General features: G+C 45.3%; 1 protein-coding gene across 1 annotated transcript; it reads left to right on the top strand.

Moving 5' to 3' along the window:
- The first annotated feature begins 4,428 nt into the window (after positions 1 to 4,428).
- LOC137536821 (zinc finger protein 25-like) lies at positions 4,429 to 7,284 on the top strand. The gene is made up of 2 exons (XM_068259017.1): positions 4,429 to 4,465; positions 5,779 to 7,284. Exons 1-2 carry the CDS (start codon positions 4,429 to 4,431, stop codon positions 6,549 to 6,551), a joined length of 810 nt encoding a protein of 269 aa, XP_068115118.1. The 3' UTR covers positions 6,552 to 7,284.
- The last annotated feature ends 10,250 nt before the right edge of the window (positions 7,285 to 17,534 follow it).

Below are 17,534 nucleotides of genomic sequence, written 5' to 3'. Positions count from 1 at the left end.
ATGCCCCAGTATAGGAAGCCAGGTTTAGGTTTTCCCAAGTATAGGAAGCCAGGTACAGGTGTGGCCAGTATACGTAGCCAGGTTTAGGTGTTCCCCAGTATAGGAAGCCAGGTACAGGTGTGGCCAGTATACGTAGCCGGGTTTAGGTGTTCCCCAATATGTATATGTGCCCCCCACCCCCTGAACTGGTCAACAGCGATCAACAGCGCTTTTACTTACCGTGCCTCTCTCATTCGCAGAACCCAGCCACACAGTATTCTCCTATGGGTGATCGGGACCCTGCATCATGACGTTGATGATATCATGATGTCGGGTCCCAATCCTCCGTGAGGAGAAGACCACAGCTGTGCGGAGGAGTTCTACGATTGCTGAAGAGAGGCACGGTAAGTAAAAGTGCTGGAGATTGGGGGAGGAGATCAGGGGTGTGGGGCACATATTCTAACCTATACTGGGGACACCTATAGGTCTGGGTACCTCCTTGGTGGCATGCCTGTAATGGTGATGGGCATACCGATTTCATTTTCTTTTTCCTGCCCGTTACCATTACGTGTTAAACACCAGGGAGGTTAACCACTTCACTACTGAGGGGTTTTTCCACTTCTGTACCAGAGCAATTTTCACCTTTCAGTGCTGCTTCCATTCATTCGCCAATAATTTTATTACTACTTATCACAACGAAACAATCTTTATTTTGTTTTTTTTTACCACCAATTAGGCTTTCTTTGGGTGGTACATTTTGCTAAGAATTCTTTTATTATAAAAATATTTTATCAGGAAAAATAAGAAAACAAATTGAAAAAAAAAAACATTTTTTACAGATTTTGGCCATTATAGTTTAAAAAAAATACATGCTACCGTAAATAAAACCCACACATTTTATTTGCCCGTTTTTCCCAGTTATTGCAACATTTAAAATATTTCCCTAGTACAACATATGGTGCCAATATTTTATTTGGAAATAAAGGTGCTTTTTTCAGTTTTGCATCCATCACTAATTACAAGCCCATATTTTCAAAATTAACAGTAATATACCCTCTTGACATAAATATTAAAAAAGTTAATTTCCTAAAGTAAAGGGTGAGGATGCACGCTGTAGCGGGAGCGAGCGGCGCCATTGGATTGAATAGACGTTTATCTACATCCCCGGGCAGGAACTGAAGTCCTGCAGGGCATAGATAATGGGCTTGATTCACAAAGCGGTGCTAACCTACTTAGCACGTCTAAAGTCTTTAGACGTGCTAACCAGGGTGCTAAGTAGGTTAGCACCGGATCTCTCAATCAGATCGCGCGCTAACTTTGTTTTACGTGCACTAAGTCCCATAGGCTTTAATGGGCACTTCGTGCGGAGCGCCCTGCGCTCTGTGCAGTGCGCGCGTAAAGTTTTACGTGCATAAAGTTTTGCGCGCATAAAGTTTTGTGCACGAAAAGCTTGTTTAGACGTGCTAAGGGGCTTTTCACAGGCGTGCTAACAGTTAGCACCGCTTTGTGAATCAAGCCCAATATGTCTCAAATTACCTAAGTGGTTAATGAAAAAATCTTAAATAGTATTATAAAATCCATATACAATATTATAATGATAGAATGGAGGGTCCAAGAGTTGGAATAAATAATTTGTCAATTAGTAAGCATAAATAATGTGTCAAAGGACAATACTTGTCTCCTAACATAGGCTTTAAAGAGACTCTGTAACAAAAAATTCATCCTTTTTTCTACCATCCTACAAGTTCCTAAACCTATTCTAATGTGCTCTGGCTTAATGCAGCACTTTCTACTATCACCGTCTCTGTAATAAATCAATGTATCTTTCCCCTGCCGGACTTGTCGCCCTGTGTCTGGAAGGCTGCCAACTCTTCTGTGCTGATCTGTTATGCACACCCCTCTCCAGGCCCCTCTATGCACACTGCCTGTGTGAGTGTTATTTACATAAGCCAATCAGTGAGAGAAGAGAGCTGGATAAAAATCCTCCTCTGTTAGGCTGTGAAAGGAGCTGGCTGGCACATACTGAGGAATTACAGACAGGGCAGAGCTGTCTGCAGGAAGAAACAGCCTGTCACTAGTACTCAGTGGATGAGAGCTGCAGGGGGACAGAAGGTAAACACACAAGTGATCTCTTGAGATTCAAAAGGAAGGCTGTATACAGCCTGCTTGTGTATGGCTGTATTTTCTATGTGTGGACATACTGTACATCAACCTACTTCCTGTTTTGGTGGCCATTTTGTTTGTTTATAAACAAACTTTTTAAAACTGTTTTTGGCTACTTTTAATGCGGTGGGGAGGGGCGAAATTGTGACAGAGGGTAATAGGAGATGTCCCCTAACGCACTGGTATGTTTACTTTTGTGCGATTTTAACAATACAGATTCTCTTTAACTGCTGGATTCATTTGTATAATTCTCATTTTGGCTTTTTAATTAAAGTTTAACTTTGGAACATCAAATTTCCCATCAGCTGCACAGACTGTAATATAAGGAACAATGAAATGAAAAGAAACAAATAAAGAAGATATTTTAGAGAGTTGTGCTGTAAGTGATAAATGACTGTTGTTTTCTGTTACAGCGGTTGTTACACGATCCAAAAGAACTTCCAAGAAAACAGACATCATGCCAGATTCCATCCATGGTGACCAGGAACCAGTCAAAGAGCAGAACATGACAGATGACAGATTAGTGACATCACATGAACAGAGTGACAGCAGCACTGAGTCAGAGTACAATCCCTCTAATGATGAGGTGGACTCCCACTCTGACACAGAGGAGCAAGAGCAAACGACAACATCCAAAGGAAAGACGGAGTTCTCCTGTGATGAGTGTGGGAAACACTTCATATATAAAACTCATCTAACTATACACCAGAAGCTTCATACGGGAGAGTGGCCTTATGAATGTTCAGAGTGTGGGAAATGGTTCATTCAAAAACAACATCTTCAGAGTCATCAGAGTATCCACACTGGGGCAAAGCCCCTTCACTGTGATGAGTGTGGGAAGGTGTTTCATCATAAATCAGCGCTTATAACCCACCAGAGATATCATACAGGAGAAAGGCCTTTCCAGTGTACTGAGTGTGGGAAAAGTTATGTCTCAAATGACATACTCCATCAACATAGACTTTCCCACATGGAAGTCAAACCATTGTCATGTTCTGAGTGCACTAAAAGCTTCCCCAGCAGAGGCCAACTACAAGCCCACAACCTTGTCCATAGAAGAGAGAAGCTGCATGAGTGTCCTGAGTGTGGGAAAATGTTCTCTACAAAGGCACATCTCAGCAGGCACCTGACAACCCATAGCAAAGAGACACACTATGAGTGTTCTGAATGTAAAGAAGGTTTCCACCTTAAAATTCATCTTGTTCAACATGAAAGCTGTCATATGGTAGAGAAACTATTTAAGTGTCGTGGCTGTGGGAGAAAGTTTACCCAGAAGTCTGATCTTCTTAAACATGAGAGAAGTCACACAGGAGAGAAACTATTTGAGTGTTCTGAATGTGGGAAGGGGTTTTCCACTAAGTCTGGTCTTAATGTACATGAGATAATTCACACGGGAGAGAAACCATTTGAGTGCCGTGAATGTGGGAGAAAGTTTGTCCAGAAGGGTAATCTCCTCAGACATGAGAGAAGTCACACAGGAGAGAAACCTTTTGAGTGCCCTGAATGTGGGAAGGGGTTTTCCACTAAGTCTGATCTTCATGATCATGAGAGAAGTCACACAGGAGCAGGGCCGGCCCTAGACTTTTTGCCGCCTGAGGCAAAATTAGAAAAAATCGCCCCCCCCCCCAGCCGTGGGGGGGGGGGGGGCTGAGCTGGAGGGGTAGCTGGCAGAAAGGGGGTATTGGGCCTAGCGGCGGGGTGGGTGGTTGGACCCCCCCTCCCTCGCCTGGGTCCCCCGATCTGCGCTCCTCCTCCAGCGTAAAGTACCAGCCAGCGCAGAGGAGTCACTAGGGTTGGCGTCACCCGGTGCGGAAATACATGGCGTCACACCACCCCCCCTCCCCCCCCCAAAAAAAACCACATCCAATACCAGACCAAATGAGCATGGCTATATTGTGCAGGCGCACGTTTGGCCATGCATAGTAGCACACTATGAAGATTTACACTGGCAGACTTTCTCCTGACATACCCAACAGGTAGATTCCTCTCTGATCATCATCTGATCAGAGATGGATCTATCACTGACACACACTATACATTGCTTTTCAATAAATAGCATGAAGTCTATTAAAGATCCACTGCCACCGCTCCCCCAGGTGTCTCTCCTGCTAATGCTGCACACCCAGGGGCCCTATGCAGAGTATTAGTGCAGCAAAGGACTCTAACTCACCTCTTCAGCCAGCGTGCTCCCTCCTCTGTGCTGCTGTCATCTCCTGATGCCTGTAGTGACCCGCTGAGAGCATTTACACACAACATCAGTTCACGGGTCACTATGGGCACCGGGAGATGACAGCAACGAGAAGGAAGCACCCTGGGAGGAGGGGTGAGTGAAAACGCTTTGCTGCACTAATACTCTGCATACCAAAAATGCTAAAAGTCGAGGTGCAGTGTGTGGCAGTAATAGATCCATCTCTGATCAGATGTCGATCAGAGAAGAATCTGTTGGGCACATCGGGAGAATGTCTGCCAGTGTATGGGGCAGGGTTTAGAGACTGTCATAAAGGCAGGAGGAACAGAAAGGTCTAAGTGGTAGTGTGCTGTTTCTTTGCAGCATTATATTACTAGAGGTGCTGCATTGCTCTGTGTTAGGTTTAGCTTCAAACCTGGCCTGCAACACAATTCAGTGCACATAGTATAATGGGGGAGAGGGTGGACTGGCTGCCTCTGCAGAGTGTTTCTGGCTGGGGGAGAGAGGCTGTGATTGCAGGGGGTGGACTGGATGTTTCTATTTACTGCTGTGTTCAGAGACCCTGCGTTTCCTATGCCTTCCACTCTGCAGTGCTCACCCGCTCAGATCCAGCTTCAGAAGCTGCTGCGTTCCCCAAACTTCATCAATCAATCGGGACAGGAGCAGAGTTAACACGGAACAGCTTCACTTGTTGCATAGCAATGCAGACGCTACCCATTAGCCCCAGTCACGTGCTCAGGTCAGAGCAGCTCAATACAGCTGTCTGCAGGGGGAAGTAAACACAGATCTGCTGTAAGGTACATGAGCTGGCAACTGCAGAACTAGCTGGGGAGTGCAGATTTTACCTCTCCCAGCAGTAATAAAAGTACAAAGCCATAATTTTCAGGGGAGTGTCAAAACACAGCTCTGCTGCAACAGAACCTGGTGTCACCCCCTCTGATAGTGGAATGGTGGAACCCTGGTGCGGATCGCACCCCACGCACCTGGCTAGCTACGCTAGTGAGCCAGCGTGCATATGTTGAAGAGGCAACGGGCGGTGGAATCACTCACCTTTTCCGCGTTCCATCGTGCGCTCCACTGACGTCACTTCCTGCAAGGCCGTCCACTTACAATACAGTGGGCGGCGTTGCCGGAAGTGACGTCAGTGGAGCACGCGATGGAACGCGGAAGAGGTGAGTGATTCCCCCGCCCGTTGCCTCTTCGTTCGTCATATGCACGCTGGCTGGTACTTTACGCTGGAGGAGGAACGCAGATCGGGGGACCCAGGCGAGGGAGGGGGGGTCCGACCCCCCTCCCTGCCACTAGACCCAATACCCCCTTTCTGCCCGCTACCCCTCCAGCTCGGCGGGCGGCCCCAGCGTCCATGGAGAGGCGGGTGCCGCCCCCCCAGATTTGCCGCCTGAGGCAAATGTTTCACCCCGCCTCATGAGCGGGCCGGCCCTGCACAGGAGAGAAGCCGTTTGAGTGCCGTGAATGTGGGAAGGGGTTTTCCGCAAAGTATAAGCTTCATAGACATGAAAGAAGTCACACAGGAGAGAAACTATTTGAGTGTTGTGAATGTGGGAAGGGGTTTTCTACTAAGTCTCATCTTCATACACATGAGAGAAGTCACACAGGAGAGAAGATGTTTAAGTGCCATGAATGTGAGAAGGGGTTTTCCACTAAGTCTTGGCTTCATATACATGAGAGAAGTCACACAGGAGAGAAACCGTTTGAGTGCAGTGAATGTGGGAAAAAGTTTAGCCAGAAGTGTAATCTCCTTACACATGAGAGAAGTCACACAGGAGAGAAGCCGTTTGAGTGCCCTGAATGTGAGAAGGGGTTTTCCACTAAGTCTTGGCTTCATATACATGAGAGAAGTCACACAGGAGAGAAACCGTTTGAGTGCAGTGAATGTGGGAAAAAGTTTAGCCAGAAGCGTAATCTCCTTACACATGAGAGAAGTCACACAGGAGAGAAACTGTTTGAGTGCCGTGAATGTGGGAAGGGGTTTTCCACTAAGTCTGAGCTTCATAGACATGAGAGAAGTCACACAGGAGAGAAACCATTTGAGTGCTGTGAATGTGGGAAAAAGTTTAGCCAGAAGACTAATCTTCTTAGACATGAGAAAAGTCACACAGGAGAGAAGCTTTTTGAGTGCAATGAATGTGGGAAAAAGTTCATCTGCAAGTCTACACTTCATATACATGAGAGAAGTCACACAGGAGAGAAAACCATTTGAGTGCAATGAATGCAAGAAAAAGTTCATTTGCAAGTCTAAACTTAATAGACTTGAGAGAAGTCACACGGGAGGGAAACCGTTTCCATGTGCAGAATGTGGGAAGCATTTTTGCTGCAAAAGACACATTGACTCACTCACAAAGGTGACAAGCAGATTGCCTGCTTAGAGTGTGGGAAGCAGTTTCGTGATAAGAGAGCCCTGCGTCATCAACTCTCTACTATGCATACATTAACTCAAGCATGCAGTATATCCAGGCACACAAATAATGTCCAGATATCAGCCCATACAGGGGAGGGTCCTTTACAGAGTCCCAGATCTAGTCTTGGCTCCCCTAAAAATATATGAGTGTTCTGAATGCCCCAAAGTATTTACATATAAAAATCACTTCACTGCCCATTGGAGAACTCATACCAGTAAAAACTCATTTACATGTCCAGAATATGGGAAGAGCTTCACTCAGAAAGGGCAGATGGAGGCACATATATTTAAACAACATGGAGGAGAGAAGACATTTAAATGTTCTGAATGTGGCAAATGCTTTTTTTTCTGAAATCTGACCTCACATACCATATGAGAGGCCACACTGGAGAGAGACCTTTTACTTGTTCAGAGTGTGGGATAGGTTTTAAAGTGAAAGCAAATCTGGTCATTCACCAGAGAACCCACACAGGAGAAACTCTTGTCCCATATGTGACAAATCTTTTGCTGACAGTGGGTCTCTGGCAAAGCAGAAGATAATTCACACAGAAGAGAAGCCCTTTGTGTGCTCAGAATGTGGGAACGGCTTTAGGCAGATCCTGCACCTTGAGTCTCATCAGAGGATCCACACTGGTGAGAAACCTTTTGTGTGCACTGAATGTGGGAAGGCCTACAAAGATAGAATCATCCTGGTCCTACACCAGAAAAACCACACTGGGGACAAACGTTTTGCCTGCTCTGAATGTGGGTAAAGATTCTCTATAAACTCTGAGCTTATCAAGCACAGGATGAGGCACAGTGATGAGAGACCTGCCCCTTTTCTGGAGTGTTGTTAAATGGTTGAGAGATAAGTTGAGTCTGGTCATACATCAGTGGAGCCACACTGGAGAGAAACCATATTGTCAGGAGTGTGGAAAATGCTTCCACGATCATGGAAGCCTTGGAAAACGTGAAAACACACACAGCTCTCTAGACTCATAGGTATTAACAGTGTGGACTCTCTAAAACCAAAGGACTCACATAGTGCTATTCTGATCAAGGGCTACTCTTATTGTTAACCTATAGCATGGGCTGATACCCCAAATTGGAAAGTCAAGAACAACATTGTGCCTCTCTGGTGTATTAACGTCTTAATCTGAAAACAAACACAACACTATCAGCTTCCCCTTATGAAGAGGAGTCTGGCATGTAGTGGGAAGAGACAGCCGGTGCAAGCACCATGGCCAGCGGTGCTGCGAGACTCTCTGAGCCACAAACCGGAGCTCAGTGTTCCTGTAGCTGCACACTAAGCAACTGCCCCCTCTGGGATTGCTCTCGTTGGCTTCACCATGTGTGCTTGCACCGGCTGTCTCTTCCTACTGCATGCCAGACTCCACTCTTCATAAGGGTAAGTTGATATAATTGTGTTTGTTTTAAGATTAAAACGTTAATACACCAGAAAGGTGTGTTGTTGCTTTTCTACTGTGGGCTGTCCCTTAAATCTGTCGCAGGTCTGGTCCATCGGCAGAAGACATGCACCAAATAGACACAGACATCCTTCTGATCACAGTGGGGTGTGGGAGGGTTCCAAAAATATAAATTTGATGTGTTGTTTAGAAATGCTAATTTTAACTAGTTCATCACTAAGGGGTTTTGTCCCTTAGCAATTTTCACATTTCAGCGCCCCTCTCATTAATTCGCTAATATCTTTATTGTCGGTACTTGTCACAACAAAATGATGTATACCTTGTTTTCTTCGCCACCAATTAGGCTTTCATTCGGTGGTACATTTTGCTAAAAATTATTTTATTCTAAATGCATTTTAACAGGCATAATAAGACGAAAATGGGAAAAAAATCATTATTTCTCAGTTTTTGACCATTTTAGTTTTAAAATAAAATGTGCTACTGTGGATAAAACCCACACATTTCATTTGCCCATTTGTCCCAGTTAAAGTGGAACTGAACTCAGAACGTCTTCTCTGCTCTAAAAGATGCACAACAGCATAATGACCTTTAAACAAAAACATTTCTTTCTTACAGCTGATACAATTCCTAAAATAAATCTGCACTGTTTCTACTTCCTGATTCATGGAAGCAGACATATTGTTAACATCTTGTGCTTTCAAATGAGCTTATCGGCCATCTCTGCCATGGCAGTCACGTGAGAGATCAAATTACAACTTGTGATTAGACACAGATTTAGGAGGAATTAGACAGGCTATACTCTCTAAATACATGCTGGGTGCATTTCTCTATGTTTTCCTTCTGTCCTGTACAAGAGTTCAGGTCCACTTTAATACATCTAAAATATGTCCCAAGTAAAATGTATGGTAGCAATATTTTATTTGGAAATAAAGGTGTATTTTTTTCAGTTTTGTATCTATCATTTATTACAAGGAAAAGGAAGGTCCGCAACAGTCCAGGGTTGCAAATCTTTATTTAGGACATATCCAATGTAATGAACATAGGCACAAGCATCAATACGCTGACATGTTTCGAGCTATCCTAGCTCTTAATCATGAGCTATGATTAAGAGCTAGGATAGCCCGAAACATGTCAGCGTATTGATGCTTGTGCCTATGTTCATTATATTGGACATGTCCTGAATAAAGATTTGGAACCCTGGACTGATGCGGACCTTCCTTTTCCTTGTGCTACTGTCGCTTTGCTAACCCGATCCTGCACAATCGCAGGGACCGGTGGGTTGTTGCGGTGTTCACATAAACTTTCTGCATCATTTATTACAAGCCCTTGTTTGCAAAAAATAACAGTAGTATACCCTCATGACATACATATTAAAAAAAAAGTTGAGTCCTTAAATGTTTTATTTTGGTAATTATGGGTGGGGAGGTAAGAGCCAGAGGTTAATTAATGGGGGATTTTATGTATATTTATTTTAATATTTTTATTCAATATTATGTATGCATGTGTAATTTTACTTTTTGGCCACTAGATGCCCCCTCCACTTTATTCCTGTGTCCTGTGAATGTATACAGGAAGTGTAGCATGTGTGTTTTCACTTTCATTTTCTCAATGACCCCAGGCATCTCATTGATGCTGGTGATGGTTGATCACAGGCACTTAGATCAGTGAATGGGAACTGTGTTCCTTTTCACTGATCAGTGTAGTAACACGCAGCAACAAAAATGCGTTAGAGAGTGCGCCCGGGTGATCGCTGCTAGGGTCTTATATCAAAGCCCCTGGGATTTTAGATGAAGTCCTGCGGCCGGGGTGTAGACATACTGCCTCGTGGGGATAACTAAGTTAAAATAAACATTAGTTACATTTTGAAATACCCTCCCACACCAAAGAGCCAGCATCATCAAGTGACAACTGGGACACATTATCTTTACTCCAGGTACCACTAAATCTGTAAAGGTGCTCATTTATCCTAGTCATGGGATCTTCAAGAAAAAAATAAGTGGCTTTATTTCAACATTGTTATATTCCTGGTGTAGAAGATGAATCATCACTTCAAAATAGCAATATCTTCAGATGTAGTGTATAACCCTCCCATGTCAGGTGACCATTGAGGGGTTAGGTACAGTTCCATGGAATAAAACTATGACTTATCCAATTATTTTTCTCCTAAGTTTTCCACTAGGTGATATTTTCATGCCTTATCAATAAAATGCATTTTAAGCCACCAGCAAGCAAGAAAATACTTAGAATGATCTTGCCAGTATTTATTCACCTTAATTTAAAACCAAAGATGAAAAATCATCTCCTAGGAGAGAACTTTAAATTGAATAAGGCCCGATGTCTGTCATATAAACCAGTTCCCCACCACTGTATCATGTATCTATGCCCCTTCACTTCAGCACCAGGGGCGTAAATACACGTACCGCGGTGTTTACAGTGACAATCCCCCCCCCCCCCTGCGGCTACTGTGACCCTGCCCCCCATGTCTATCGCGCCAGATTACTGATTGGTACACTCCAATCACTGTCCCAGCAGTGAATCATATTCTGGCATCAATGGATTCCATCGGGATTCACATCTCTTCACTACTTCCTGCATACAGGATAGTATGGGGACATCTAGTGGCCATAAATAAAAATACACCTACAAATATTAATTAATACACATACAGATGTTAATTAATAAAAAGGTACCCAATTTGAATCCCTCATTTCCCCCTCCTGTCTGTATAACCATAGTTTTTGTTATTTCTATTGTTAAAAAAAAGCATAAATAGCAGCATAAAACAGCGATAAAAAAAATCATAAATAGTTACCTTAGGGACTTTTTTAAAATATGTATGTCATTAGGGTAAATCACTATTGCTTTTGCAAAATTGTTCACTTTTAAGGGGAAATAACCTTTGGTGGGGAAGTGGTTTAGAGCCACATTGGAGACGCACGCTGAAATCTCCATTCTGCGAAGTTCTGCCAGACCATGTGTTCAGGTAGGACGAGCCGGTTCCCCTGATTCAACACTTATATACAAGTAACGTCTTACTCTGATATGATGACCCTGATATTAAGGAAATCTGTCAAAAAAGGATAATAAGATGTGTATATACACCTGTCCATCAGCAGATGGGATATCAGCCAACAATAAAACTGTGTTGGGAAATAAATGTCACTCCTGAAGAAGTGGAACATACAATTGGTTACGTCCACGAAACACATTGTGAATCGAGTAATATCTCGACCTATATATATTTATTACAACTAAAAGTACATAGGGCCATAATTCATCCTAAGGTGATCCCGCCTGTGTTGTGTGGCAAGAGCTGCATCGTGGGAGAACATTCCATGTAAGATTTTCCTTTACAGGGGAGAAATTGTAAACAACATGTAATAATAATGAAACTGTATGTTATCTGGTATACTGTGATAGCTATATAAGCACCCATCTTTTTTGTATGTATAATTACTTTTTAAATATGTACGCTGTTAATAAACATTAATTTTGATTGACTATTAGATGGTCTGACTCAAGAATTGCTATATTATTTTTCTGAACATTGTGTATGTTTGGTTTCCACTGAAAAATCCTATGTGCCCACAATAAGATTAGCAAGATGTATGGGGTAAAAGGAGAAAACCTAAAAAGGTAATTAGGTAAGGTAACCTATTTAAGTAATATATGTGAGATACCCTGTTTGGTATCATTATTGGGCATTCTGAGTCATATTAACCACTTAAGGACCACAGTCTTTTCGCCCTAGAGGACCAGAGCCTTTTTTTCCATTCAGACCACTGCAGCTTTCACAGTTTATTGCTCGCTCATACAACCTATTATCTAAATGAATTGTCCCTCCTTTTCTTGTCACTAATACAGCTTTCTTTTGGTGCTATTTGATTGCTGCTGTGAGTTTTAGTTTTTATTATATTCATCAAAAAAGACATGAATTTTGTCAAGAAAATGATTTTTTTAACTTTCGGTGATAAAATTTGTCAAATAAAGTAAAATTTCTGTATACATTTTTGTCCAAATTTATTGTGCTACATGTCTTTGATAAAAAAAAAAAAAAACATTCAGTGTATATTTATTGGTTTGGGTAAAAGTTATAGCGTTTACAAACTATGTTGCCAAAAGTGAATTTTCCCATTTTGAAGCATCTCTGACTTTGCTGAGCACCTGTCAGGTTTCATGAGGTACTAAAATTCCAGGATAGTATAAATACCCCCCAAATGACCCCATTTTGGAAAGAAGACATCCCAAAGTATTCACTGAGAGGCATAGTGAGTTCATAGAAGATTTTATTTTTTGTCACAAGTTAGCGGAAAATGACACTTTGAGACCAAAAAAAAAAAAAAAAAATTCCATTTCTGCTAACTTGTGACAAAAAAAAATGAAATCGGTTTGAAATATCTCTGTAAATGACAATGTTTTGATTTTTTACACACAATTGTCCATTTACAGAGAGATTTCTCCCACCCAGCATGGGTATGTGTAAAAATACACACCAAAACACATTATACTACTTCTCCTGAGTACAGCGATACAACATGTGTGGCACTTTTTTGCAGCCTAACTGCGCTAAAGGGCCCAAAGTCCTATGAGCACCTTTAGGATTTCACAGGTCATTTTGAGACATTTGGGTTCAAGACTACTCCTCATGGTTTAGGGCCTCTAAAATGCCAGGGCAGTATAGGAACCCCACAAGTGACCCCATTTTAGAAAGAAGACACCCCAAGGTATTCCGTTAGGTGTATGGTGAGTTCATGGAAGATTTTATTTTTTGTCACAAGTTAGTGGAAAATGACACTTTGGGAAAAAAAAACAATAAAAATCAATTTCCGCTAACTTTTGACAAAAAATTAAATCTTCTATGAACTCGTCATACACCTAACGGAATACCTTGGGGTGTCTTTTTTCTAAAATGGGGTCACTTGTGGGGTTCCTATACTGCCCTGGCATTTTAGGAGACCAAAACCGTGAGGAGTCTGGAAACCAAATGCCTCAAAATAACTGTTCAGGGGTATAAGCATCTGCAAATTTTGATGACAGGTGGTCTATGAGGGGGCGAATTTTGAGGAACTGGTCATAAGCAGGGTGGCCTCTTAGATGACAGGTTGTATTGGCACTAAAGTGCAGGAAGCGCAGGATGTTCTCGAATCATGACCTGGACATGGCAGCAGAGAACATGGGCATGTGATTGATGGGTGTCTCAGGGGGTGATTAGAGGGGAAAATAGATGCAATCAATGCACTGGGGAGGTGATCGGAAGGGGGTCTGAGGGGGATCTGAGGGTTTGGCCGAGTGATCAGGACCCCATACGGGGCAAATTAGGGCCTGATCTGATGGGTAGGTGTGCTAGGGGGTGACAGGAGGTGATTGATGGGTGTCTCAAGGTGTGATTAGAGGGGGGAATAGATGCAAGCAATGCACTGGCGAGGTGATCAGGGCTGGGGTCTGAGGGCATTCTGAGGGTGTGGGCGGGTGATTGGGTGCCCAAGGGGCAGATTAGGGTCTGATCTGATGGGTAGCAGTGACAGGGGGTGATTGATGGGTGATCAGTGGGTGATTAGATGGCAGAACAGATGTAAACAATGCACTTTGGAGGTGATCTGAGGGTGGGTCTGTGGGCAATCTGATGGTGTGGGTGGGTGATCAGATGCCCGTAAGAGGCAGGTTAGGGTCTGATCTGATGGGTGGCAGTGACAGGTGGTGATGGGATGATTGACGGGTGATTGACAGGTGATTGACAGGTGATTACAGAGGAGAATAGATGTATACAGTATACGGGGGGGAGGTCTGGGGGGTCTGAGGTCGTTCTGAGGGTGTGGGCGGTTGATTCGGTGCCCTAGGGGCAGATAGGGGTCTGATCTGATGGGTAGCAGTGACAGGTGGTGACAGGGGGTGATTGATGGGTGATCAGTGGGTGATTAGATGGCAGAACAGATGTAAACAATGCACTTTGGAGGTGATCGGAGCGTGGGGTCTGTAGGCGATCTGAAGGTGTGGGTGGGTGATCAGATGCCCGTAAAAGGCAGGTTAGTGTCTGATCTGTTAGGTGGCAGTGACAGGTGGTGATTGACGGGTGATTGACAGGTGATTACAGGGGAGAATAGATGTATACGGTACACGGGGGGGGTCTGGGGGGGTCTGAGGTCGTTCTGAGGGTGTGGGTGGGTGATTAGGTGCCGTAGGGGCAGATAGGGGTCTGATCTGATGGGTAGCAGTGACAGGGGGTGATTGATGGGTGATCAGTGGGTGATTAGATAGCAGAACAGATGTAAACAATGCACTTTGGAGGTGATCTGAGGGTGGGTCTGCGGGCGATCTGAAGGTGTGGGTGGGTGATCAGATGCCCGTAAGAGGCAGGTTAGGGTCTGATCTGATGGGAGGCAGTGAAAGGTGGTGACGGGGTGATTGACGGGTGATTGACAGGTGATTACAGGGGAGAATAGATGTATACAGTACACGGGGGGGAGGTCTGGGGGGTCTAAGGTCGTTCTGAGGGTGTGGGCGGGTGATTGGGTGCCCTAGGGGCAGATAGGGGTCTGATCTGATGGGTAGCAGTGACAGGTGGTGACAGGGGGTGATTGATGGGTGATCAGTGGGTAATTAGATGGCAGAACAGATGTAAACAATGCACTTTGGAGGTGATCTGAGCGTGGGTCTGTGGGCGATCTGATGGTGTCGGTGGGTGATCAGATGCCCGTAAGAGGCAGGTTAGGGTCTGATCTGATAGGTGGCAGTGACAGGTGGTGATTGACGGGTGATTGACAGGTGATTACAGGGGAGGATAGATGTATACAGTACAGGGGGGGGGGGGGTCTGGGGAGGATCTGAGAGTGTGGGAGGGGGGGGGTGATCAGGAGCCCCCAGGGGGCAGTTTAGGACCTAATAAAAAAAATAGTGCAGACAGATAGTGACAGGGAGTGATTGATGGGTGATTAGGGGGGTGATTGGGTGTAAACAGGGGTCTGAGGGGTGGGCAGGGGGGGGGTCTGAGGGGTGCTGTGGGTGATCAGAGGGAAGGGGGGGGCAGATCAGTGTGCTTGGGTGCTTACCTGCGTGGCTGCAGCTTGCCCTGGTGGTCCCTCGATCACTGGGACCACCAGGGCAGGAGGCAGCCTGTATAATACGCTTTGTATACATTACAAAGCGTATTATTCATTTGTATTGCGGCGATCCGGTAGCTAGTAACCTGCCGGCGCTTCCGAACGGCCTTACTGCGAACGGGTTACTGCGCAATGGGGCGGAGCCTGTTGCCGGCGGCTGATCGCGTCACGAATGACACGGTCGCCGCATAACCACACCCGCCGCCGCCGCTGATGGGCGTATTGCGGTCGTTTGGGCTAAGCCCTTGACGCCGCCCATCGGCCGTGGGCAGTCTCAAGTGGTTAAGAGACACACCCGAAAAACCTCTTGCATCACCATAGGATTTATTGCTCCAACCTCTGTCACCAATACCCATCATGCAGTGAACAAAGACAAACCTAAAGCCTTGTGCCAATTACATATGGTGGCACTGTCATTCTGATGGAGTCATTCTGCCTTTGCCATGTTTGTCAGACTTTGGGCCCAATCCCATTCACTTTTTCTCCTAAGTTTTCTCCTAGGGGATATTTTCACATCTTATCAATAAAATCTATATATATAATAGACTAAGTGCCTCAACCTTCAAACAAGAAGAAGAAGTACTTTGCATGAGAAAATTTATGCATGCTCAAACACCAAGTTTAAGGCCTCTTTTCCACGGACTGTTGAGCTGTGTGCTCAGCAAGCAGTTACCAGGCAGCAGTGAGCAGATACCAGGCAGCAACAAGCAGTTACCAGGCAGCAGCAAGCAGTTATCAGGCAGCAGTGAGCAGATACCAGGCAGCAACAAGCAGTTACCAGGCAGCAGCAAGCAGTTATCAGGCAGCAGTGAGCAGATACCAGGCAGCAACAAGCAGTTACCAGGCAGCAGCAAGCAGTTACCAGGCAGCAGTGAGCAGATACCAGGCAGCAACAAGCAGTTACCAGGCAGCAGCAAGCAGTTACCAGGCAGCAGTGAGCAGATACCAGGCAGCAACAAGCAGTTACCAGGCAGCAACAAGCAGTTACCAGGCAGCAGTGAGCAGATACCAGGCAGCAGCAAGCAGTTACCAGGCAGCAGCAAGCAGTTACCAGGCAGCAGTGAGCAGTTACCAGGCAGCAGTGAGCAGTTGTGAGAGTTTGAGAGCCATTTCACTGCCTATTCACAGTCCATGGAAAAGAGGCCTTACCCTAGCAAGTTTGACATTGCAAATCTGGCCTAATTGGCTATTCATGAGGCAATGCTCATGCAAATGCATGCACAAACCAATACCACAAAGCAGTCACCCTGCTACATGCTACCTTAGCACTATCCGGCTTAGTGCACACCAGAGCGGTTCGGCAGCGTTTTGCGATCCACTTGCGGCTGCGGATACGCTTGGGTAATGTATTTCAATGGGCTGGTGCACACCAGAGCGGGAGGCGTTTTGCTGAAACGCATACTCCCAAGGTGAGGCATTTTTTGGATTGCGGAGGCGTTTCTGCCTCCAATGTAAAGTATAGGAAAAACGCAAACCGCTCTGAAAAACGGCAGTTCAGAGCGGTTTTGCAGGTGTTTTTGTTACAGAAGCTGTTCAGTAACAGCTTTACTGTAACAATATATGAAATCTACTACACCAAAAACGCTTTAAAAAACCGCAAAATGCTAGGTGAAATGCTACAGAAAAATAAGAAAAAGCGTTTCAAAATCTGCTAGCATTTTGCGGATCTGCTAGCAGTTTTTGGTGTGCTCCAGGCCTCCAGGAGCGCCACGGGGAGGATTCCCAATGCCCCCTTTTTATACAACTGGGGGGACCGCAGGGTCCCAGGCTCTCTCACTGCCTGGAAACCACAGCGGCACCCCGGAGGGGGAGGCTGGGTGGCGTGGACGACCCCCCCGCCCCCCCAAGTGTGGCCAGCGCCGGGGAGAGCCGTCTGCACCCACCTCCCAATATTAAAAACAGGCACTTACCTTAACGTCCATTGCGTTCTGCTACATGCGCATTAATTTGGGGGCACCACATGAGAAAGGAGAGAAGCATAGGTCACCCCGAGCTTTAGAGCTCAGGGCTGGCTCACATACAGCACTCCAGAGGGGGGGGGGGGGGGGACAGGCGCACTCACTCCAGGGTTCACACCACCGGAGCAAGCCATCCACCACCTGCCTCCAAAGGATACAAACTGCACAAAATGCTTTCCATGAGAAAATTAATGCGCATGTAGCAGAACCCAATGGACGTTAAGGTAAGTGGCTGTTTTTAATATTAGGAGGTGGGTGCGGACGGCTCTCCCCAGCGCTGGCCACGCTTGGGGGGGGGGGCTGCGCCACCCAGCCTCCCACTCC

This window comes from Hyperolius riggenbachi, chromosome 10, assembly GCF_040937935.1.
Source record: "Hyperolius riggenbachi isolate aHypRig1 chromosome 10, aHypRig1.pri, whole genome shotgun sequence".
Classification (NCBI taxonomy): Eukaryota; Metazoa; Chordata; class Amphibia; order Anura; family Hyperoliidae; genus Hyperolius; species Hyperolius riggenbachi.
Note: the sequence above shows the minus strand (reverse complement) of the source record. Positions and strands in the feature narration are given on the sequence as shown.

Excerpts from the sequence above, each read along its gene's own strand:
- LOC137536821 (XM_068259017.1), top strand. The coding sequence starts at position 4,429 with ATGACAGCAACGAGAAGGAAGCACCCTGGGAGGAGGG. Across the intron at positions 4,466-5,778 it reads GAAGCACCCTGGGAGGAGGG|GAGAGAAGCCGTTTGAGTGC; the intron begins GTGAGTGAAAAC and ends GGCCCTGCACAG.